This window comes from Fundulus heteroclitus, chromosome 10 (assembly GCF_011125445.2).
Source record: "Fundulus heteroclitus isolate FHET01 chromosome 10, MU-UCD_Fhet_4.1, whole genome shotgun sequence".
Lineage (NCBI taxonomy): Eukaryota > Metazoa > Chordata > Actinopteri > Cyprinodontiformes > Fundulidae > Fundulus > Fundulus heteroclitus.
The window spans coordinates 917,718-943,494 of NC_046370.1; the positions used below are offsets into that span (position 1 = coordinate 917,718).

A 25,777-nucleotide genomic window follows, 5' to 3' on the forward strand; every position below is an offset into this window, starting at 1 on the left:
AGACCGTCGGAGTTTCCCGAGAAGTCTGAAAGTCCGAAATCAGCCGGGAGAAGCCGCAGGTCGGACCGGACCGCAGCCGTGTCTGCACCCCCTAACAGCGGCGGACGCGTCCCTGACTCCGGCCTCTGAAAACCGGGACTGGACGAACCGAACCTTCGACCCTGCAGGTGGGAGAGGCTCGGTTATTTTGTTTGGTGAAAGATCAGGTGATATGCAAGAACCTGATGATAATAATGAAAAAATGAATATGATTAATATGATTATTCTCCTTTCATTGATTGAGACACATTGTATAGATTAATTAGACAGGCTGATGTTTAAACCTTTAACTTAGTTAACTATGAGGATTTTGATGGGAAAAAATTACATTTAAGATCAGAGTACTGCTTCAAACTAATACAACACTGCAAAAAGGGAACTAAAAGGAAGTTAAATTTTCTTGAAATTGGTGTATTTGTTCTTGATTTGAGCAGGTAAATAAGACTATCTGCCAATGGAACAACACTTAAAATAGAAACAACTCATCTCCATCATCTTATTTTAAGTGCAGTATATCTATATCTATATATATATATATCTTATTTTAGGGGTCAAAACACTTATTCCATCCACAGTCTTATTTACCTGCTCAGATCAAGGACAGATACACTAATTTCAAGAAAATTATGATTATTTTTACTTCAGTTTTTGCAGTGAAAATGATTTTTAAATGTACTTTTTGTTCATCAGAACGTATTTTCTACTTGCATATTATATATATATATATATATATATATATATATATATATATATGTATATGTATATGTATTAGCATTTTAAGTGTATTTTGGTTGTATTTGCTATCATAATTACAGCGGTGTATCCTTACTCTCTGTTGTCAGTCTGTTTCCTCTTTCTTGGTTTTATTATTTGGCAAACTTGTGAATACCTGTTTATTTCTTTTCTCCAATTTGGGGAAGTGGGTAAAAGAAAAGCAACCACAACAATCCGCTTTCAAGTTGTATATGTTTTATCTAAAGATTTAATCTAGTTTCTGGTTTAATTTCTCAGTTATAATGTCTACTTGTGCCTTAGTAGTTTGTAAGTGTTTAAGACGTGTGAACAGTATCACTGAAAGACAAAGAACATTTTAAAAATGTATACATTTAAGGAACAAATTAAATAAAAAAAATTGGATTATCATTTAATAGAAAAAGAATTAGAATCTGAAATCCATTTTCTCCAGGAAGGATCCTCACATCTTTATTATTGTGACGCGATGTATTTTAGGGTCAGACAGGCTGCTCTCTCTCACGTTCAGCTGCTCGCCTTCATGATTCAGAAAGCTTTATTTATACCCAGGGAAATTTCTGTGCAACCTCTGTGTTACAAAGTGGGAAATTAATACAAAGAGAGAATAAAATAATCAAACACAAAATAAAATAAGTAACTAAAATTACAGTTAACATACAATATAAAACAATACTCGGTGTGCCTTTAGTAGCTTGAATTATTAAGTATCTATAGTTTTACAATAAATCTGAAACGAGCCTCCTGAAGTATGAATGTATTGATCAGACCTTTTCTGGCTCATACTGACTTCTATCTGCGAACAAACCGGTGAAATGCATCTTTATGCTGATGATTCTGTGCTCTCTACTGCCATTCAAACTCAATCGCACAGACATTTGAATTCCTGCAATCCGCCCTTGATGCAGTGCAGATCTGTTTGGAGCAAATAAAAATTGGTTTTAGAAGCTGGAAAATACCCCCAGAATTGTTTTTACCTCCCAGATTCATCTCTTTTCTCTGAGAACAAACCTATAACTAAATAAAATATCTTGCTTATATTTCTATTTCAAGCAGTCGTTTATTTCAACCAGGCTGTGACTCCGGTGTGCCGCTGTGCTCTGAGACTTTTCTCCGCTTCTAGCCGCCTCACTCATCCCTGTGAACTGGAAGCTCACAATTATTGGCTTAGTTCCCACTCATTTATGCACTTTTCTGAAACTGAAAGCCAATATGCCTTACCAAACGACGTATTTCTGTATTTCTCTGCTTCTCGTGGTACAACTGAAAGCTTTCAGTTTTTCTGCCCCCTCTTCTCTTAATGCTCTACCATTTGAACCAAAACTGTCATAACTGGTTTCACGGTGCCTGCGTTTTAAAACTTAAACCGCTACCATTTTAGATTTAATAGTATTACTGTAACAGTAACTTCTGCCTTTAGTTCATCAAATCGCTCTTTATGTATTTTAGTAATTGTGTTGTTACCCGTCTTGTCCGCTATAACATGTGACATGAGGTCTTGTGGGTCTTTTATCTGGTTAAATAAAGGTTTAAGAAAAATAAATTGAAAATGATGCAATACTTTCATTGTTCTAAAAACATACTTTCCACAGTTGTACCTTATGCTTTAATGTTATAATAAAATAATACATGTATAATTCTGAATATGAAATATATATCACAACCAGAAAATATCTTTTATGACTCTTGCACTATAAATGACTATGTTGGTACAATTTAAATATTATACTGTAAGATCGGGAAAGGAACTGTGTTCTAACTTGATAAATATCTATATTTTAATAAGCCATAACATGATTATATATTGCACAAACACTAACAATATGTTTTCATGTTACAGCGTGAAATGGATCTATTATTCTTGCCCAGTAAATCTCTGCTGCTGATTTTTTATTCAATGTTTTAGTTTTTGATTGAAATGATAATTTACAAGATTTTCCCCCATTGATGCATCTCACCATATGTTCGCTAATATTCATGATTAATAAAGCAGTTTGATGCTTTATTGAATTAATTGAATTTTCAGTTTTGATGCATTTAAGTAATTCAGTTCAGTTTATTTGTATACTGTAGCAGCAATTCACAAAACATCGTCTCAAGTCACTTTACAATAAAAAGTCAAGCCCTTCTGATTATGCGGACTGTTTCCGAGTCAAGTGCATCCTTTTTAAATTGATCATAGTTTTCAAATAATGCAGTTAAATATTGAAAAGTTGCTATCAAATGGAGTGTGTACAAACCTTTTTGTCACTAGGGCCAAAATGATCAACCCGAAAATTGTGAAAGCTAAAAAACAAATATAGTTTTTCCAACAATAAACTTGCTATTAAAGAATAAAATAGTCTGAGATTTGTAGGAAACAGATGCGGATTGGAGATAAGGAAAAGTGTCCAATGAACAAATATCAACTGTTACAAATTAGGTCTGCACGATTTTGCCACAAATCTAAATTGCAATGTATTTCAAGCAAAACTGTGATTACAATTTAATTCAGACTTTTCTCTGCATGAACCACAAGCAACAAAATACCCAGTAGATATATGTTTGCTAACAGGGACTATTTAAAACAAGAAATTAAACTGTTTTTATTATTCAGAATATTATTATCGAACAGCTTGTTAAGTTGGACATCGATCCTTGTTTAACATAAAGTTCAACCAACAAACCAGTTTATGTATTAAACTGTCTGACCAGAACTTAATGCTGTGGTGAGATTCCTGAAAGTTTCTGTTAAAAACTATGATTATATGATAAACTCTGAAACAAGTAATAACACTAGATTATCTCACTGCTACATCTCTCTTCTGTTCCATGTGGAGCAAACCCACTTTAAACATAATTACCAAAACCTAAAGGACGCGTCTCATCCATTAGTTGTTACATAGACAGAAATTGTAGACGTCTGAGATTTGGAAATTGCATTTTTAAATTTGCGATTATATTGCAAATGCGATTAATTGTCCAACCCTTGTACAAAATCAGTCTAGGGACCGTAAATTGCCCCCCTAGCCACACTTTGGACATCCCTGATCTAAGGAAACCCAGAAGATTGCATCCAGTCATTTACTTGCAGCATTCACTCCTCCTGGATGAGCATGAAGCCACAGTGGACAGTCACAGGGATTGGATTGATGGCTTTGCAGCAATCCCTCATACCAAGCATGCATGTAGCGACAGTGGAGAGGAAAACTCCCCTTTAACAGGAAGAAACCTCCAGCAGAAACAGAACCAGGCTCAGTGCGAACGGCCATCTGCCATGATTGACTGGAGTTTTAGGAAGACGGCGCAGAGGCAGAAAAGTAACACAGAAGCACTGATCCAGGAGAACTTTCTATGTGAGAGAAATATGTAAGCGATAAAATGCCTGACGAGGTGTCCATTATCAGAAATTAACGGACGGCGGTTGCTTCCGCAAAGTTCCTTAATTTGGACACTTCAACGGACATTATCTGGCTTATACCATGGTCGCTTACTAAAGAAAGAAATATTGAATCTATTATTAATACTCTAATGTTTTTTTTCACGGTTAAAAGTGTAAGTTTTTTCACAAGAACCGGCTGAGAGAACTATTTAATATCTCGTTTTGACGCGTTGAAAGTATAATTTCAGCCGTATAGGTGTCCTATATCATTTTTTTAACGGACACCCAGCAGCCAATCAGCATAGAGTATTTACCCAGACCACTGTATATAAAAGGTTAAACTCTGAGCCGGGTTTCAACTCTAGAGGATGAAAGAGTTCAGCAAATAAAGAGGGGAATAATATGACTTGTTGGTATTTGCCCTGCTGATCAGCATGATCTGCAATCAGCACCAAAAATGGGAAAATTGGCCAGAACTGATCTCCGGCCAACCAATTGAAGCATCTTAAGGTTGACCGCAGCATCTTGCTGTTATTTTAACCCCTCTTCTTATTGATGTCATATTAAAGCAGATCCAAAACAAGTAGATACATAAAATTTAAATTGGTTCAAAACACCTGCTATGCCGAAAATTTAAACATGTGTTCAAACAACCCTAGCTGCGGTAAATTTCTATGTATTACAAGATCAAACTAGTTATTATTTACAATTTGTAACCTCTACTTTAGGTTTGATGACAAAAACATTATATGGGTTTCTCCTTTTAGTTCACATAAACCTAAGTGTGAACAGAGTAAGTCTGTTTTTGTTTGATTTGCCATCATTTTTTTTGTTAGTTTATGTGTTTTACTTTCCTGGCATAAAGCAAACAAGATCCTCGTTTCATGTGGTCTGTCAGCAGAAATGAAACAGAAACTATCCTGTGGTTTTAAACTTAAATAAATAAATAAAAATCAAAGTTTTGTCCTTGACTTTTGTTTTACTGATTGCACCCCCCCCCAATACAATATGTTAAAACAAAGGAGAAAAAAACAGTAAGAAGAGATAAACAGAATGCTCTCCATAGCAGTGTTCTGGCAAAGATGCGTAGAAAGCTGTGAAATAAAAAATCAGCTTTTATTCCACAATTAGCACTACCAATTTGCTATAAGATCATTGCAACTGACACTTTTTTCATGCATATTCTACTTTTTTAAGTAGTGAAGTCGGAGAGGGTGCACTTTTAATTAGTAATGCGTAATTTGCTGTTTAAATATGATGAGACAAAGAGAGCCCTTTTCTTTCAGACATTTTTAAAATACGAAAAACAAATTCAAAATTCCTACAGTGCTGGAAAAAAAAATAAGTTCAAGTTTCTTTTGCCAAATAAAGGAGGAGGTAAATAAATCTGCACCGCTCACTGTTAGAGAATTGCGGCGCATGCTTCAGCGTGAGATGATGCTCCCAGAATAAAAGGCAGGCTTGTTTTCAGACTTCTAACACGTGCCTGTCAAAGGATGTGCGTGATTATGGATCCGTTTCTTCCTCTCATCAGTTGACAGATTCAGTTATTGGACCATATGGAGGACCAGAAGTGTTGTGAGGACATGCTGTAGATGTTGGAATGGACGTTGTTTAGGCCCGCTCTTGTTTAGTTCGTCATTCTGGCTGTTTTTGCACCAGATTATTTTAATTTAGGGTGCATTCCCTATAAACTGCTAATCTGGATGTGTTCCACTGGAACTGATGACGACTGCGCGGATTTCTGTTAGAGCTAGAAAACATCTGGAAGAATGTAACATGTAAATTCCCTTCAGAAGTTAACCGGAGTTGTTAAGCTTTGCCTTCAGGTTACGGAAAACAGTTGCGCTGTAATCCGCACCTTAACGTGAGGGGACGGTTAACAGCGTCTGCTGCTTCTCTCGCTTTTTGCAGAGATGGCCCAATCAAAGCCGCTGCTGATGCCATGGCTTAAGGCCAACATCGACAGTGGCAGGTATCCAGGGGTCCAGTGGACAAACGCTGAGCAAACAGAGTTTTGCATCCCGTGGAAGCACGCTCTGAGACAGGACTCCTCCAACGCTGATGTGCTCATCTTTAAGGTCAGTGTGGTCTGCTGTCGTGATAATAGTTATTTCTCCTGCACCGCAATGTGGGGAATGTAAAGGATTCATCTTTATGTGATGTTTTTTTTTTTTTAAGTCCCGCTCCGATACAAAATAAAATTGAACCAATTGTCTTCAACAGTCACCCAGATAGTAGTGAGAGTCCACTTATATGTAATATAATCTTAGCATAAATTCATCCAAATACATAAATCCAAACAAACCCTTGTTGAAAGAAAACCAGGAGACGTCCTGTTAAACGATTACCACAAGCCGTGCAGGAGAAACCCAGAATTCAGCTTCTTGGGAAAAAAAAAAGCACATCGATAAAACAAGAATTATATTGATCCATATCGATAATTATCAACAAATTCAAATCATTTATCTTAAGTGCAGCCCTGGCCATTTTATGCTGTTGCTTAGTGACTTATTTTTAGATAAAGAACAAACACTGAAGTCAAACTCAAACCTTTATTCAACCAACTTTTTACCAAAACTACAAGTTTTAAAAAAAAAATAACACGTGCTCTCTGAACTCTTTGAAGGGGAGGAAGCATTCCTGGGTCTGCGTTGTGATTGGTTGGGAGGACGTAATGATAATAATAATATTAACCTACATGATTGGCTAGAATGCAAAAGGAAAAAAAACTTTTTATTGACCTCTTTTTCTATCATCGATTTACGTCTGTCGATTGATATATATTGTTATTGAATTACTGCCCAGTCCTACTTCTTGGCCCACGTGCAGAAGTCTGTGAATAGCAGTAAACTGATGCTGCACATGACCCTGAACACACCACAGTGAGACATGGTGGAGGCTGCAAAAGAGACCAAGTCTCACTATCCTGCAGGACGACAAGCACTACAATTAAGCGGTTTAGGTCAAAGCTTAATTATGTGACTGAAATGTAAAAAAAAAAAAAAGAAGATCAAGCGTTATGGATAGCAGGGTACTGTAAAGGTGTCGCTCCCCCTGCAGGCCTGGGCAGAGGTGAGTGGAAACGGCCGGGCTCAGGGCGACCCGTCCGTCTGGAAGAGGAACTTCCGCAGCGCCCTGAGAGCAAAGGGCTTCAAAATGGTGTCGGATCAGAAGAACGATCCCGCCAACCCGCACAAAATCTACCGCTGGCCGGAGGGGCCGGCATCAGGAGGTGAGGGTTCGCCTTCGTCACAACGAATTCAATTATGAGGATAAAGAAATCTTTCTGGTAATTATATTTCCTAAAGCTGAAACTATCGATTTTTCTTTACCCTCGAAGGCAAGTCTTCCTCCGGGTCCCAGGAGCAAGACGACGGCAACACCATTGATAACTTTATAGCTCAGGAGGTACGCCATGATCCATGAGTGTTTTACACATGATGGGCTGTTAAAGTGCTGGAAACAAACGCATTTCTGTGCTTTTCAGAGTAAGGTTGTCCCCTTCTTTGAAGATGATGGTCTTTATAATCCACTAGACATCCAGATGCCAGGTAAAAACAACAAGGAGCCTTTATACTGTTTCACTGACTACTGGTGGATTTTATTCAGACATGCCAGCATCTGTCCGCAGAATGCCCGGCCAGCCAGGATATCCTCCAGGAGTGCCTGCAGGGACTAAATATTGGCCCTGAAGCAGGTAGTCTCATCACGTCGCCTCGCCGCTCCGGCAGCAGAAACCAAACGCGCGCCCGAGGTACTTTCCCCCGCTCACGCTTTTCCCGTTTCTCTCCCAACTTTTCCACAGAGGGCACCGCAGGCTTTCAGCCCCCCACCGAGCAACGGCGGCTGCAGGATCACGTCGTGATTGGCGCACACCCGTTGCCCGGGCAACAGCAGCATCCAGTAATGTTTGAGCTTGCGGCCCGTGAAGCCGGGTTGCCGGAGCAACCGGCGGGTCCGGCGGGGGGAGCGGAGGGGGCGGGCTACGGCGACGGGCAGCACGCCGAGCAGTTCCTGCAAACGGTGAACCAGACCAGAGATGGAGCGCATTTCAGTGAGTTGGGGGTGGGGGGGGGGGGGGGGGGGTGCTGTCCCTGCTGTCAGATGGAGAATTTACTCACATTCATAAGGAAAGAAATTGCCAACATGTTCTGATGAAAAGGATTTGAAATGAAGCGTTTACATGCATGCACCATGAGAACGAATGTCGGTTTTTTAAAACCATTTAAACCAATAACTATCAGCAATAAGGTCCTGACAAGATGCTTGGTCACTTTTTACATTTTTTATTTTATCAGAAATCTTTGAGATCATTTAAACTGCTCGCTTTCCTCTGGGTTTAAGCATGTTTATCCTCCATAGAGTCAGGGTCTGAGCCATTCCAGCCAGCTTTATCCAATCAAAAGCTCATTTTCACGTGTGTTTGGGATGTTCTGCTATAGCATCAAACTGTTCCGTGGTTTCAACAAGGGCTGGACGATAATTTATTAACAATATATAACGATCGATAGACGTATATCCATGATAGAAAAAAAGGGTCAATAAAAAGTTCAATAGAATAACAGTTTTCCTTCCTTATGTATTCTAGCCATGTAGGTTAATATTACAGTCATTACACCTCGCAACCAATCACAACGCAGACCCAGGAACTCAGATTGTGGGAAATCCACAGGAGGGTGTTGATGATTTTTTTTTTTTTAACTGTACTTCTTCTCTTTGTGGATTCTCAGAGACTGAGTTCAAGGTGTCTGTGTACTACAGAGGGACGAAGGTCTTGCAGCAGCTGGTTCCTAATGAAGCTGGAGTCCGCCTAGTTTACAGGTAACACATGAGAACAAATGTTTGAAATATTCAATGTTTCCCCTTAAAAGCAGCTAAACTTTGAAAAATCGAGACGCTGGGAGTCTGTCTAATATAAGAGCTGCAATGGAGCGACTGCTTTAAATGCTTTTAATGCTGTTAGTAAAGTCTTATCAGCTCCAAGCTCAAGGAATAGCATAAATAATTATATAGGAATCTATTAAGCATAACTTAATTCTCTATCTAAATGAGAGGTGTTCAAACTTTTTTTGCCCTGCGGGCCAAAGTTGCATTTTTTTTTTTCCAAAATAATAACCCCAAAATTTTAATCCAACATGCAAAATCCTAATGAAAAAAAGAACAAATTAAAATAATAAATTATTGTAGATAAAAAAAGGGTCTCATTTGCCGTAATCTTAAATTTAGGAAAAGTTTCCTAACTTTTTGGGTCAAATATTTTCTATTTTGTCACTCTCTGAAAACCTTTGCTGCATTTAGCCAAGGCTGACAGGTGGGTTTGCCCGAGTCTGTTTTGGAGTAAAAAGATGTTGAATGTTTTATTATGTATAAATGCAAAAATTGTGTTTAATACCAGAAAAACACTTTACTTGTCCAAAACATATTCTGTTTAAGAAAATATGAAATCTTTTATGTTTAGGTGTTTCGGCCGAGGTTTGAACTAAATGTTCTCACAATATGGTTGAAAAGGGAAGGAGTGAAAAGACGTCTGCAGAGCTGTAAAAAAGTATTTATAGGATTTACAGATTTCTTTTTTTTTCTTTTTTTTTTTAGCTGAGGCACATAAATGGTTTAGATCTTAAAACACATTTTAATATCAGGGAAATTCACATTCCAATCCGAGTTAGCTATTCCTGCTCAGGGGCTATCTCCAGCCATCATTGGGCGGGATCATTTGTTTTTTATTTTTCTTTAGATCGGGACATGATGTGTTCCTTTTTAAACACATTTTATTTGAAAACTCACCATATTTACTGATTTTTTCGTCTGGCAATAAATTAGGGTTGATGATTTGAAACATTTAAGCGTGTCCAAAAGCTATAAATACATCTTCATGCCACGGTGAATAAAAATAGCTAATAGTGTATAAATGTGGTTGAGAAGTTGTTGGGGTTGATCAAATCAACCAAAATCTTGTTTTTGATTGTAAAACACTTTCCAGAAATCTAGTGCTGTAGAGGATATTAATAAAAGGTTGTCTAAAAAATAAAAAATAAAAACGCGTCTGCAGACGTCTGGGCTAAAATCAGACTAAATCCGGTCTCAGTTAGGTAGACGTCTAAACCCAGAGTTACAGGTTTCTACTTTCAAGTGAATCATGATTAAAACATTTAGAATGTTGCAGTAAATAAACCCAATCTGTTTGAGTTTGTGCTCTAAATGACTGAAACGGACTCATTCTAGCAGAACCTATGGATTAACGGCTGTTAAAAACGTCTTACTGCATTCAGGCCTGACCTAAACGGAACCGCTCTGGACCACGAGTCGGGCCTCTCACTCGTGTCTCTGCCAACACCTGAAGGCATTCTGGACCGGACCCAAGTCACGCTGACCCAAAGGATTCTGGACAGTCTTGGCAACGGCCTGGACGTGGGCATGTCGGAGGGCGTGATCTACGGCCAGCGGCGGGGTGAGGTCAAAGCTTACTGGAGCCTTTCCAAGTTCGACAACAGCAGAAGTCCGCAGGAGATTCCTAAAATGAACCCTGAACCTCTGTACCAAGCCAAGGACTTTATCCGAGGTGCGCACAGGGAATATCTACCTTCATGTGAGCAAGCGTGTGTCCACATGTTCAGCGTGTTGATTATTTACCTGCAGGAATACTGGATTTCATTAATGGAATGGACTCCCCGCCGTACGCCCTGTTCTTCTGTCTCGGGGAAAAGTGGCCGGACCCAGAAAACAAGCCTTGGGAGAAGAAACTCATCATGGTAGAGGTGAAAATGGATGGTTTTATTTAAAATAATTAACTGCTGATAAAAGAAAAAATCAGTGAAAGAGCTCAGCAGTTGGCATGGTGATCTGAATTTGGGTTGTCTGTCTCCTTTTTTCTCTCTCAGGTGGTTCTGACGTCACTGGAGTTGCTGAAGAACATGGCTGTTGAGTTTGGCGCCTCCTCTCTGCAGTCTGTGGACTTGCAGATGTCGCTTGAAGAAATGATGGAGCTTTACTGAGGAGTTTCTCTTGGTTTTTTTGTTTTTGTTTTTTTTTTGTAATTTTCTGCCTCATAAGATGTGAGAATATCTCATCTTATCATTTCAGGAAGATTTCATTCAACGGCAAACAAATCATGTAAAAGCGATAACCACGTTGTCCCGCTGCATCAGCTGAGATGTCACAATGTAAAAGTAATGATAAATATGTTTGCATTCTATCCCTTATCTGTACATTTTCTTCATGCATAATTAATAGGTTTTGTTACAATTCCTCTAAAAATAGGAAGTTTGTAAAAGAATTGGTTGCTGTAAAGCACCAACCACAGGCGGTTTAATCATGCTTGATTGTATCCTTGCAAATAATTTTCTCATATTTGTCAAGTTGTCCTGACTGTGATCTGATTTGTTGCATTTCATTCTTTTGAAGAGTTACATATTTTTGCATGACAAAAGCAAATTTCATGAACTGATGAAAAATGTATTTGTATTTAATATGAAAATTAACCAAATTAGGAGTAACTTGTTTTCCTCCAACCACTAGGGGGCGGCATATTTCTAATACGATCCTTGCTGTGTGTTGAATATGCATCAACAGGCATTATTGGTAAATGGATGAGAAATAAATCTGTTTGATGTTGTGCCACGGCAGTAAAATATGAATTTATCTTAATGTGTTTTACATCTCATGCTGTAAATTTATCTGAATATGAATCTGTGCTCCATAATATCCTACAAGACATGGCATTGTGTATCATGTAATGTTTGCTGTTGAATTAATTTTCCATGTTTTAACCACTGGGATGTTGCTTACTAGGAAATACTGGAGGACTTTGAGTGGGCTGAGTGAAATTGTATTTTTAGAGAGATCAAACTTTATTGATACACTTATGTCATAACATATCATATATCACTTATGTCATAATCATGACTAAATAGATCTCTTCTCAGGAACTACTACACAACAAACCAGAATCTGAAGTCAAACCACTGAGAAAGCTGCTCTACATGGTTTTTCTTTAGTCTGAATTCATTATTTTTGTCCTTTTTTGATTTCAGTCTCTGTTGGTTTCCAACCAGAGCATCCAATTATGTACCAACCCAACTTAATTAATGGGGTGTTTACAAAAACAAATCAATAAAGTAAATTAACTGATTTGACATGTTTCAGTCGTCTTTTTCCGATTCTGCCTCGTTGTCTGACTCGGACTTTGCCTCCTCTGCGAGGGGATTTTCCTCCAGACCCCTCATCGGGACAAGCTTCCCCTCCTCATCCACTCCCATCGGCTGGACGATGTTATCTCTGCAAAAACACAACATAAGAACGTGTGCATTTTATTTACAGGAAGTTGCTGCTTTCTCTTCTGATTATGTTAATTTAAACGTTGTTTTCCTGCAGGGGTTGGCAAACTTTACAACCCACAGCGCCATTTTTGTGTTTTCTCCTAATAAATAAAATTTAAAGCCTAAAAAGCTTCAACGACCTCTATAAATAAAAGCTTATGTTTTAAAAATGGTACAATCTACATTTTTTAAAATGTATTTTTAAACTTTTTTTTTTATCCTTGAAATAAAGAATTTTAGAACAAAGAACAAGAGAATAAATACATTTTCCTTAATGGAGCCTTCCTCATTTAGGGAGAACAGGGGAAAAAGCAGTTAATTTGCCATGTAATAAACAAAAATACCCAAACAGAAGAAAATACCAGTATTGTCATTTATATCTAAAAAATGCATTAAGACATGTAGTAAACTGTTAAAACCACAGTTTCTTCTTAGCTTTTTTAAATTTCTAAACGCTGCTCTGACAGTGGAGGAGATAAAGAGACGTCGTTTTAATGGAGTTCTGTTAAAATATTTATCATTCTGGCACGGCAGCCTTCATCATGACGGCTCTTTAGTATTAATAATATTCATGAAAACTATTCTAACACATATTTGGTGAAAATGCTCAGGCTTAAATTAATCCTTATGGTATTAAAAGTATAAGTATTAATCATTTGCAAGCCTTGTCATAGAACTAATTTTCTTCTTCCACACTGGTATTAGTTTTAAATCCCTCTTGAAAACTCACATTTTCACATTGGCTTTTAAGTTTGAGATTATCAGAGCAGTTAGGTTAAGAAGATGTAACTTTCTTTTATCCTATTTGTATATTAATTGTTGATGTTTTTTGGGATTTTCGTAATTTTAAGCAGTTATTCATGACTTCCTGTTTGCCGGGGGTGTAAATATGACATGACAAAGAGGCCCATGTCTCTTAGCAGATGATCATTAGGCTGGGCCAGAAGATTTTATCCCTTGCACTGAGGAGGATGGTAAGAGAGATACAATAAAAAAAAAAACAAAACAGAAAATATAAAAACGAAATCACTGCAGAAAAAGTGGCAACTTGACTCATAAATTGTGCAGTTTACTTAGTTCTGCATGAACTCTAACCATGTGCTTTGGTCTGTAAAGAAACTCAAAATAGATCTGCCATAAAAAACATGAAGTAATAGATCCACATCGATATATCGATTTAATGATTAACGATCCAATTACGTTGATGCAAAATGAAAAAAAAAAAAAAAAAAAAAAAAAAAATATATATATATATATATATATATATATATATATATATATATATATATTGGCATTTGTTAGATATGCCTTTATTTTGAAATACAGGCATGAGAAAACAGTGAGCAGATGATCTATTATTATTCTTTATTAGTATTTCAAAATTAGACGAATGTCTGTAAGAGCTTAGAAATAAAATGGTCAAAGCATATTTGGCCAAACCAGGTTATTTCTTCGGTTCAGAGTGTAGCCCTCATAGACATTATATACGTAGACGCCTCATTGGGCGCAGGTTTGCACGTCGACGTCACCGCCATATTGCATGTGTCAGAAAGTAGTGAACGTCTATGTTCCCTGTGTATATGTTTTAAGTATTCAGATAGAAAGATATAGATGGAGCTTATATATACTTGTAAAAAAATATAGAGAGATTAATTGATAGAGATTGGCAGCCAGATTGGCCTTTGATCGATGTGAATATATAGATTTTGAAGTATTCTAAATAAAAAGGTGTGGGTATATATACATATATATAAACCTATCTCTCTCTCTCTCTCTCTCTCTCTCTCTCTCTCTCTCTCTCTCTCTCTCTATATATATATATATATATATATATATATATATATATATATATATATATATATATATATATATATATATATATATATATATATATATATATATATATACATAAGTATGTATGTATACATGAGAGCGAGAGAGCGAGAGGGAGAGGGAGAAATGTATATATGTGTTATGAATATAATAATCAATTGGTTAAATCTAAACAGTGTGGTCTTCATTATTTCATAAAACCGTGTCACATGTGTCACATGTAAAGATTTGGTATAGACACAGATTAGTAACAGACGTTTTGGGGGAGTATTAAAGTGATAAAATTACTAATATGAGAAAAAAGTAATTGGAAAATAAAGTAAAAAAAAGACAAAAGTGGTAATATTATGAGAAAAACATCATATTATGACAATTAAGGGGGAACATTTCCAGAATACTCACAGTTTGCAGAACTATTTCAGTCCTGGAGTCATAGGGCCAGGATAGATTCTTGTAATTATTTTTATTCTTTACGAGAATAAAGTCAGGAGAATGAGGCCAAGAGGGATACGAAAATAAACTTGTAATATTATAAAAATAAAAATATTACGAATATAAAGTTTATTCTGAGATTAAAGTCCCTCTGATACTGTTTAAGTGTCTGAGTCTAACAGCAGATTTGCCCCATTCAACATGGCGGACACTCTGACGCATCCGCAGCATAGGCAGAACCCGCCAACGAGGCGTCTACATTTATTATGTCTATGGTAGCCCTTGTCTACTTCCTGTTTCCTGAGCCAATCATATGAGAGTTCCCAGGGTTCCCAACACAGAGTGCAGCATTTGGTATTTTATTTTGGCAAAAGATGGAAGCCAGTAAGAGAATCGGACCAGAAATAGAACAGAATACAACATAGACCCATCCTGTGGAAGTAAAAATTCACAACAGCAACACACATATTAGATTGTTGTGATTGGCAAGCTGTTTTACCGACTTGAGCCACTAGATGTCAGTATTGCTTATTGCTCCAAACAACAATTTAAGGCTGCAAACTTTCCCAGAATTAAATATTTCCCCTGTTCATTGTTTGGCCTACTTGGATAGCTTGTTGAAGAGCATGATCAGCCTCCTGGCCTCCTCCTCCTTCTCCTCCTCCGTCATGCCCTCCATGGGGTTCGGCTGCTCCACCTCCACCCGCCCCGTCACCGGGTTGACGCGGTCCTTGACCTGACGGTACTCCTCGGTGTCCGAGTCCGAGTCGCTGGAGTACTGGGCTTCAGAGGTGGAGCTCCTGGACCCCTGGCCGCCCAGCAGCCCCCTGGTGGCCAGCAGACCCGCTGCGTTACCGTAACCGGTGTATTTAACAAAACGGCGCACTGGGAACCAAAGGGAAGAAGCAGACGCTGTGAAAACTGCAATATTTTAGTGATTAGCCTCTGTTGATCCAGATGAAGGATGCAGTTTACCATTTTCCTTGCAGAGGACGAAGAGGAGGTCGGCTGCACAGTGTTTCAGGTCTGTGTCCAAATGCGTCATGAGACGAACCAGGCGACTCTTGATGGTGTCCCCTTCCTCTGGTCTGTGTGACACATCTTTCAGAGGAGGAAGGATCTAATGAGAGAAAAACAAAATGTGTGTTTCAAGTGGATTACGTGCCCCCGGACAGAATGACACCCTGGGTGGCGAGCCATGTCGACCATCAAAAACTGCTACTTGATGCTTTTGCTCAGAGCTGAATAGCGCCGCCTGCTGGAGATGTTGGCTTTAAGTCGGACTTTGCTTAAAATTGACTTCACAGTGAGGTTTGCAGGAGCAGATGCTAAAACATGACAATGTTGGGATTTTTGTAACCGAAGGTTTCAAGACTGACAGAAATCCAGTTGTTTGCTGCTTCAGTGTTAAACTTTCTGTCAGATATTATACTGAAATAACTGGAAACAATGTGCCAGTTTAAGGCAAAGATTCAACATTTTCTAAATGGTACTAAATTCAGTTTTGTTAAGTAATTTAGTCGTTACCATTGTTTGCTCGAGAAAACATTGATCATAATCAAGCTGACCCTACATTGTTGATCCTAAAGGATGCTTTGATCCCATTCTTCATTCATGGTTGTGTTTTTTTAGGACACACAGTGAGGAAATTTCCCCCCTTTGAAGCGAGGAGTCGTGGTATCATTCATCGTTTCTTCCACATCTTCTCTCCAGTCCTCTGCAGTTCAATCCTGGTGCGTTCTGCAGAATATCAGCCTAGCCTGGATGTTTTTCATACACAGAAGAGGATTTTTGCTGTTTTTTTTTTTGTCTCACCTCATTGTGTGTGGAAACTATCACACCTTACTGCTGCCGCTCCTGAGCAAGCTCTGCACTGGTGGCAACATCATCCCTCAGTTAAATGCTCTTTAGGAGAAGCCCCCAATGTTAGCACCACTCCCTCCTGTGGGAGCTAAACCATCATTTTCAGGCAGGGATAAAATTAATTTCCAACATCTTTCATAAACTCTATTGATTGCCATCACAGAAACTGAAGCAGGAGCGTTAACATATGACTTCAGCAGATTTCTGCCATTCTCAGAAGTTTTGGCCATCGCAGTAGAGCGAAAGCAACTTTAGCCAAAAAACAAAAGGTATTTGCAACATGTTTGTTCATCTGTGACGTGGAAAAGCTGTGAACAAAGAACCCTATATCCAGGAACACATGGATCATGTTATATGAGCTCATTTTACGGTAAGGTTACATGTTTCCTGATATACAGCCGTGTTTCTCGGTGGACCCTGCAGCTCTCTGTCAGCAGATTGAGGATTGGCGTCAGCTTTTCTTTGACTCTGTCTCCCTGAAAGGCACAGAAACAAATAAAAAAAGCTTTACATTAAGATTCACTGTGTAAACTGTCTTACGTTTCTCTAAGAAAGAAAAGAAACTTTAAAAAGTTTGCTCGGAGCATATATGCTTTCTCCCTCACCGCCTCCAGGCGCCTCTCCATGAACTTCAGCAGTGTGTGGACACAGTCCATGTTGACTCCCAGACTTTGCTCTGATTCTGGCTGCAGAGGCACCGTGAGCAGCACGTTCAGACACTGGAGAGGGAGCGCCGTCAGCAGGTTCACTGTGTGCCTGCAGCATTCAGACAGGGTTAACACACCAGTGAAGAGTTTTCAGATTTAAATATGTAAGAACGCAGACAGCTGAGAGAAGGGCGGCATGAGGAAACAGAGGCCAGAGCATGAGATAAATGAATTACTTAGGGCAGGGGTGTCAAACTCATTTCTACATTTGATTTCATAATTTCATTCCAGTTCTCATAAAATTGTAAAAAAAAAAAAAAAAAATCATAATAACCTAAAATTAGCCTCCTTCGGCCCATTTAAACAGTTTATCTGCAAAACAAAAGTTGGTATTGGGGTGAGTTACACTTTTTTTCCTCTTTCTGGACATTTCTGGGTTGTTTTAATATGTTTAGTTTAGTTGCAGGATGCTGTTACTACACAGTTAAAAACATTCTTTACAGGAGGCACAGTTTTATCCACTTTATCCACTTTTAAAGGATATATGCCTTTACTTTATGACATGATATGCCTTTTTTGTTTTTTTAGGGCCGGATGAATTGCCTTGACGGGCCGGATTCGGCCCGCAGGCCTTGAGTTTGACACATGTGACTTAGGGTTTCAGATCAGTTCTGTTGGACTTTAAATCTGTTTGTGAAAACCTCTAAAGGTTTTTTTTTTTAATCATTAATATTTGCTTTTAGTTTCCATTTTCCCATGTTTAATTTTTGTTTAAACTTTCTACATTTTATTCCAACCGGCGTTTATTCTGCTCTTATTTTCCAATGTTTAATCATGTAAAGCACTTTGCATTGTCCTAATACAGAAATGTGCTATATAAAATAATCTGCCTTGCCTCACCTAAAGAGCAAACTACATGATGTTATTAAATCCAGGAGCTTGTTTATGCTGATACATATTAAAGGAATAAACTGTGATTTAAAAAGTTTTTAAACTTTGGCAAATTTTGTCAGGTTAGAACCAAAAACTTTGTGTTTCAGAACAACTCAAAGTGGTGCATGATTGTGAAATTTCAAGTAATTTTGAAGTTGAGCTATCCCTGAAACAAACGCTTTCTATAAACATCTAACTTCTTCTTGAAGGCTTTCAGTCCCGCAGTGGAAAAGTGACTTGTTCTGGGTGGTAAGGCTGGACAATGAATCGCATTTGCAATTTAAAAAAACAACAACACAATTTCCAAATCACTGAGGTCTGCAATTTCTGGCTATGTAACAATTAACAGATCAGACGCGTTCCTGATAAATCTGGAACATCACGGAGGTGTTTAAAACTTTTCTGACATGCTTTCAGCCATATTTATTTAGTTCAAGAAAGAAAATAAATAAAGATAACATGTCATACATGTTCTTTAGTAATAAATCTACTTTTGTTTCTCTGATAATCACTAATGGCTAAAGCTGTTAGCGCTGTGAGGTTTCTCTCACCGACCTTATTTTTGTTTTTGTCTGTTCTGAGTTTATGTAAAAACTCCCACCGTCATTTATTATTCGTTACATTTTTGGACAGATTAAGAAATTGAGGTGACTCCTCCTCACCCCTGTAGCTCGTCATTGTCCTCAGGCAGCGTGCATTTCCTCATCAGGCAGAGACGCAGAATGGCCACCAGGTGTCGGTAAAGAGCTGCGTCCTCCTGCGCAATCAGACAAACAGCACAACTCTTTTCAGTCCTCTGGACACGGATAGTGATTAAAAAGAAGCAGCAAACAGGTGGAAACAGGCTTTGGTGCAACATTTTCATGTACATTTAAAGATACCACCCGACCCTTGGTATTCTGTTTCTTTTTTTTTCGTAATACATTTGCTCAGAATATTAAAACGTGACTTGGCGAAGAAGCGTGGATTTCCAATGCAGGAGTTAACAAAATTTAAAGTTTTTAAAAGGAGCGCAGAAGAAAAAGTCACGCTAATTTTGCTCTGTGTGAATTTGAGTCGATGACGTCACAAAAGGTAGAAGAACTGAGCCGAGCAGCAGGTGCACTTTAGTGTTCATTCAACCTTACACGTTTCTACCACGGCGCAGCTCTGACAATACCAAACAGAGCACCTCGCTTTTATTCTGGAGAGCAAGTTGATGTTTTATTTTATTACTTCCTCAGTCTGCTGTGATCTGGCAGTGGTTTCAGTCCCTACAGCCGGGCTCACGGTGGGCCTAGCTGCTGGGATTGGGCTTATTGGGCAAGTACTGTAAGTCTTCCTGATTTTGGGAGAAGCTGCCGGTTCTGCAGGAGACGTGGCTGGGACTGAAAAACCATTTTAAGGGATTAATTCAACCAGCTCATATAGTTTAAACGACAATCTGGCTTGAAATGATGGCTGAGGATCTGTGATGATAAAATATGTCCCTGCTCCTCCTCACAAACTACATTCATGTTTGTTTCTCCATTTTCCAGTAATTAACACAGGTTTCCCACATACAGCTCACATAATTCAACTGTGCCGGTGCAGAATAGAAGTAAACACTTTTAAAAAGAAGAATTTGATTAAAAAAAATGAATAATAAGAATAATAATAAGCCAACATGAAACATACAAATGGGCATACTTAAAAGATCAGTTGTCTTTTGCCTTATGTGATGTCACCAGAGGCAATTTCCCACTAAACTTTATTTTTAGGAGGGTGAATTTTATCTAAACCCAATAATTGATGTACAGCATATTAGCTAAATAAATGAAAAACAAATCTGACAATGACATGTTGTAGTTTGGGTGAGGAAATGATCTAAAGAGCGTCATTGAGTTCACAAAAAGGTTTAAAATGTTCCCTTAAATGCTTTAAACGGGCGCTTTGACTCCATCTTTTTCCATCACGGTCTCTGACCTCACTCGGCTCCTGCTTGTGGGTGCTGTAGGTGATGTTGAAGAGGATTTTCAGGATCTCCATGACGCGCTGCGAGGCTTCCAGGGAGATGGGTGGCGCCGCGGGCTCCAGGACGCACTCGTACGGTTCCTTCCACTGGACCTCCAGGCAGCTCTCCAGGGCCGCTGTGAGGATGGGGACGCCGCCCTCCTGGAGGAGGGAGACAACGAGCGTGAGAACGTGGAAGGAGAACCCCCTAAACGCCTCACAGAGCAGACGTACCTGCTTGAGCTGAGCGCTGAGCTCGGGTCTCAGCGCGGTGATGAGGAACATGAGGCGCAGCTCGTAGAACTGAATGCTGGAGGAAGACGACCAGTTCACGCCGGAGGACAGACGCTCAGTGAGACCCTCCAGAAGCCTGAAACAACAGGAGGACCCGGGTCGGATGGCTGGAGAACGGCTGATTTACATAAAGGCTAAATTAACACGGTGGATGAATGTGATGCCGTTCCATCCTTGGGAATGTTGCCACAGGTTTTCTTTGTTCATTCAAATTTCATTCTGAATGCTTTCAAGTCAATTCAATTTTATTTATATAGCACCCATTCACAAAACACATCATCTCTAGGCTCTTTCCAAAGTCAGACTCCATCAGATCCTCCAGGTTGGTCAGAAAGTTTCCTCTCTAAGGAAACCCAGCAGGTTGCATCAAGTCTCTCCAAGCAGCATTCACTCCTCCTGAAAGAGCGTAGAGCCACAGTGGACAGTCGTCTGCATTGTTGATGGCTTTGCAGCAATCCCTCATACTGAGCATGCATGAAGCGACAGTGGAGAGGAAAACTCCCCTTTAACAGGGAGGAGAACCTCCAGCAGAACCAGAACCAGGCTCAGTGTGAACGCTCATCTGCCTCCACCCACTGGGGCTTAAAGAAGACAGAGCAGAGACACAGAAAGCTCAGAAGCTCACATTGACCCAGGAGTACTTTCTATGTTAGATGGTAATAGTGGATGATCTGCCTCCCCTGATGATGTCACAGCTAACAAAACGCCAGACCAGGTGCACCTTCTATGAAGAGAAAATTAGAATTTTGTTGGACCCACCTGAGAGCGCTGAACCTCTCCTGAGCCCAGGTGCTGTTGTACACCATGTTACACAGAACCTTCAGGGCCTCCTTTCTCAGCCCCTCTTCGCCCTGCTCCCCCTCCTCTCCTTCCCCCTCCATCTTGCTCTCCCTGCGGTCTCTCCTCCCTCGCTCCAGCGCCTTCTGACGGATGCTCCCTTTGTGCATTTCGTTGATGCTGGTCCTGTGGCTGCCGAACCAGCTGTCGCTGTCCAGCTCGTCGCTCCTGGAGTCCTCGTCCACGACCGAGAGCTCCTCATTCGGGTGCACGGCCTCGCCCTCGCCCCCGTCCTCTTCAGCACGCCCCTGCAGCAGCTTGGCCTCAGCCAGGGAGGCAATGATGTTGTCGTAGAAATCAGAGTCAGGGTCGTTGGCTTCCTCGCCGGCGTCGTCTGCGGTCAGGCCGGCCAGCTTGGCCAGAGTCAGCAGAGTGCTGTCGGTCACCAGATGGCCCAGGATCTTTTTGTCCCTGGTCAGGATCCTTAGCGAGTGCAGGGAGACCGTCTGCAGACTGCGCTTGACTCCCGATCTCATGAACCTCACAATGACGACGGCTAAATTCTGTGGAGGGGAGCAGAAAAACATCATGGAAGGTGCTGGCCAGGGCTAACACAAACATCCGGTGGTTTAAACAATACCTTCAGAATAAAACGGAGCATTTATTTAACACAATCACTATCATCCTTTGTTTTCTCAGGGTATGGATATGAGCTGACACAATGGCTGGGCTGGGAGAAAGCTGAATTTATTTTGTAATCATGTGCAGTGATGCTAAAGGAGGTAAAGATAAAAAAAAAATCTCCAAAGCTGGTAGAGAACTGCAACATTTCAGGAGGGTCTAGCGTATAAAACACGGCGGTGGATCTGTGATGCTGTGGGCCTGTTTCTCCTCCACAGGCTTTGGGCACCGTGTATCATGAACTCTTAGAAAAACCAGGATATCTAAAAATGTGGTTGCCTCTTCCAGTAAACGGAAAAATATGTTGGTATTGCGTCTGTTGGTATTAACTGGAAGATAATTCAAAACACAATAAAAGGTTCACCAGACGCCGAATCATCCTCCTTCTGTGTCGTCTCTGTCCGGAGAGCTAGTGGCGGTTCTTCCACCCTGGGAGAGCTCCTCCCTTTACACCCCCACTGTCCCGATGAACATAACTTTGGGGAAAAGAACCTGAATGTAATGTATCAGAAGCATTAATAACTAAAACACTGAGATCAGAAATACTGATCCGGTTCCTTGGGTTTTATAAAATAAAACCTTACAGCTGTTGTATACAACAGCATACCTGGAAGTGTTCTGGATTTTTAACTAGTTATGATCAGATCCAGCCTGTGTGCATAATAAAACAAAGTCAGATAGTCATTTAATTCACACTTTATTAGCCACCCAGAGTACACAACCATGTTTCTTTGTTCAAAACACCAGGGGTCGCTGGTGTCCATTGACTGGACACGTAATTAAGCAACAGAACACTCGTTTACCTCACACCTGACATAACTCTGGTTTTGGAGATCTAATTGGCGCCCCCAGGCCATGCCACCCTGGGCAGTGAGCCATGTTGCCCATATAAAAACCACCACTGCCCAGACCTGAAACCCTTTGGGGTGAGCTGAAGATAAGAGAGCATAAAACAGCACCCAGGACTCTGGTGATCTGGAGAAATGGTCAAACATCCCTATCTCTCTGAATGTCTAGTTCAGTGTTATTGAAACGTTATTATGCAGCTTTACTTTACTTTTTATTTAAGAATTAATTTTATACATGTTTGTAGCCCTATACTGTAAACACAGATGCTGCTTGTGACCCAATACATTTTTACACACAAGCTAAACAGACTACAGAATAATTCCTTCAACAATGGATTTGACCGTCCGCAACAACTAATAATAATTGTTCAAACTTTCATATTCTTATTTATCACATGATGTATTTCTTTCATCACAATAATAAAAAAAGATGCATTCATTTTTAAGCTTGCCACACTAAGCCAGTAAACGTGGCTGGTTCTGCACTGGCAGAGAGCGACAGCAGAGCTTACCTGTCTGAGGATGAGGCCTCGATCTTCCTGCTCAAAGTCATCGTTGTCAGAGTCAGAGTTGGTGTAGTCCCTCACCTTGCTCTTCCTGAACTGATGAATCAGTGCAGAGCAAATAAAACATCTGTTACGCACTTTGCTACAGTTTAGAAGTGATTTTTTTTATAAAGCACTATATAAACACAGCAGTATTTAAGCTTTAGTTGTTTCGTACCTCCTCTAGTTTTCTTTGCTGCAGGAATCAAACCGTCCATTTTCCAGGCAAGTATGCAAAAGAGGAAAGAAAAAGATGTTAACCATTTTGTACTCTCACTCTCTCTCTCTCTCTCTCTCTCTCTCTATCTATCTATCTATCTAGATAGATAGATAGATAGATAGATAGATAGATAGATAGATAGATAGATAGATAGATAGATAGATAGATAGATAGATAGATAGATAGATAGATAGATAGATAGATAGATAGATAGATATTTATAAGGTGACGAGGCCCATCCTGGTCAGATCGGGTCAATTATTTATACCTTTCTTGATGATTAATTGTACAACATTCTGATGTAGTAATTATGAGAAAAGATCTCATAATTATCAGAAAGTATGCCAAATTTAATATGCTTTTATCTCCTCTTAGTTATGATATACTGGGAAATACAGATTTTTCTCATCGTGGATGGGAATAGTATTAGTTTGTCAACATTGTGCAGGTATCTTAAGGATGTTAAGGTAATATTACCATCTATTTTGGTTCTGATCGTTGTTTGGGTGGATTAAATATAAAAATATGTATCATTTATTAGAAACCCATTAGTATAAGTAGCCATGTGCGGATGACATTCTCAGTTTTCTGGGTCATGGCATCAGCAAACAGGCTTAAATCGGAAGCATCTGGACTTTCGCTCAATTTATAAAGTCGTTTGAACGCCAAGTCAAGAGTCTTTGTCAATTCTGGTGGCTCGCACTTCAAATGCAAGTTTGCTTCCGATTCAAGCCTGTTTGCAGAGGAGAGAATACAATTTTAAATCATTATATGTCAAACTGTGTATAATATGACCAAACGCCAGGTAAGAACTGATGCAGTGTCAGCACAAAAAAGGTCACTTTTACCCAAAATCAGATAGAAAACAGTCAAAACGGCAACAGTTTGACGAAGGGTGAGAATAACCTGCATGCTTTTGGCCCTGTGACATCTTAAACAAGCAATAAGTGTTATTTTTGGAACCGTGGTTAAAGCAAACCGTATTCCCAAACACCTGAAATGGTGTAGACGCCAAGCCCAAAGGGTTGTGAAAAACCACATTAATCTCCATCGAACGAGACTAAATAAAATCTAAAACATGTCGACTTGGACCTGTAGTATGTTCTCTGAAATGCCAGAAAACCCGTTTTTTTTTTTAATCTAACGGTTGCTTGCAACAGGTTTGAAGCTGGGCCGTCTGAGGTCAATCTGCCTGAGCAGGCAGGGACAGAGGATCAGGGACGACTGATGCAGCACAATTACTAATCACGGCTGAGTGGGGGTGGGGAGAGGACCAGCAGAGGGATGCGGGCCTTAAACTTTCTCCCGGCACACAGCAGGAACTCACCCTCCTTCTCTCCCTGTCGTCTGCATCAAAGAAGAAGCACTGGCCGTACTGCGGATGAACAGATTCAGACAAGAAGGAGAGGTTATCGCCAGAAATCATCCAGGTGTGATGAACCCGAGACCCTCCGGTTCACCTCTTTGTTGAACTGCTGCAGCTGCATCTGAACTCCGTTCTCGTCCCCCTGCTTGATGCACTGGATAATCCCCTCGATGTCGACGTCCATGCTTCCTGCCTGCGCCGACAAACACGCCAACACGGCCCATAACTAAATTAAAATTACACAGCAGTAACGAGGATAATGCAAAAAAAAGCAACATGCAGTCTACAGATCAGGCCTGCTGGTGATGCAAAGTGAGAAAACTAAAAAGCAGGAAATGTGAAGCACTCCCATCCTGAATGAGAGAAACCTGCATGTTTACGTTGAGGTTTTCCACCGTTTTCCCAGGAGTATGAACACGGAGCATTCCCATGACGTTCCAGACTGAAACAATGTGCAGACGTACCGTGAGCAGCTTCCAGGAACGCCTTAAATCTCAGAGTTTAGACCGACGGCGGATCCTTCAGCTCTCCTTCGGCTCAGGTGTGTCTCCCTCCGCGTACGTGTCCTCGATTTTACTTCAGTTCGGCTGCTTTCCTGTCTCTGTCAGTGTCTCTCTCTGTGTTCCTCTCTCTCTTTAATCCAAGGGAGATGCAGGAGCCGCCGAGTGTTTATGGTTATAATCCACTAATGGACTCTAAGCTTATATCTCCCTGTGTTGACCTTTCAACCTGTTGGAGGGTTCCCATGCATGTGCTGCTCAGATTTAACTGAAAGTTTACTTCTGCTGCCCAGCAGAGGCTAAAACACCCTTTAAAATGTTGCTTTTATTCCCCCTCAGCTGAGCTTTGCTACGTGTTACATGACCAAGCAGCAGCTCGCCATGGTTGGGGTGGACAGC

The 25,777-nt window shown here is 39.9% G+C and overlaps 2 protein-coding genes across 3 annotated transcripts; one reads left to right on the forward strand and one right to left on the reverse strand.

Moving 5' to 3' along the window:
* irf3 (interferon regulatory factor 3) lies at window positions 1–12,280 on the forward strand. 2 transcript variants are annotated; one of them, XM_012863072.3, is made up of 11 exons: window positions 1–167; window positions 6,065–6,231; window positions 7,214–7,385; window positions 7,494–7,561; window positions 7,641–7,704; window positions 7,785–7,850; window positions 7,959–8,207; window positions 8,884–8,974; window positions 10,423–10,712; window positions 10,790–10,908; window positions 11,032–12,280. In XM_012863072.3, the coding sequence occupies exons 2-11, from the start codon at window positions 6,067–6,069 to the stop codon at window positions 11,143–11,145; spliced, it is 1,398 nt and encodes a 465-aa protein (XP_012718526.2). In that variant the 5' UTR covers window positions 1–167; window positions 6,065–6,066; the 3' UTR covers window positions 11,146–12,280. The 2 variants fall into 2 exon arrangements, with proteins under 2 accessions (XP_012718526.2, XP_021172482.2); XM_021316807.2 differs by lacking the exon at window positions 7,959–8,207 and having other exon boundaries at window positions 2–167; window positions 7,785–7,907.
* LOC105926670 (synembryn-A) lies at window positions 12,185–25,679 on the reverse strand. Its single transcript, XM_012863070.3, has 14 exons — window positions 25,343–25,679; window positions 24,973–25,071; window positions 24,840–24,887; window positions 23,471–23,488; window positions 23,260–23,349; window positions 21,201–21,781; window positions 20,382–20,517; window positions 20,121–20,309; window positions 18,839–18,933; window positions 17,202–17,352; window positions 16,977–17,072; window positions 15,709–15,853; window positions 15,339–15,618; window positions 12,185–12,427 (listed from the first exon to the last, which is right to left on the reverse strand). Exons 2-14 carry the CDS (start codon window positions 25,060–25,062, stop codon window positions 12,292–12,294), a joined length of 2,055 nt encoding a protein of 684 aa, XP_012718524.2. The 5' UTR covers window positions 25,063–25,071; window positions 25,343–25,679; the 3' UTR covers window positions 12,185–12,291.
* Window positions 25,680–25,777: the final 98 nt, after the last annotated feature.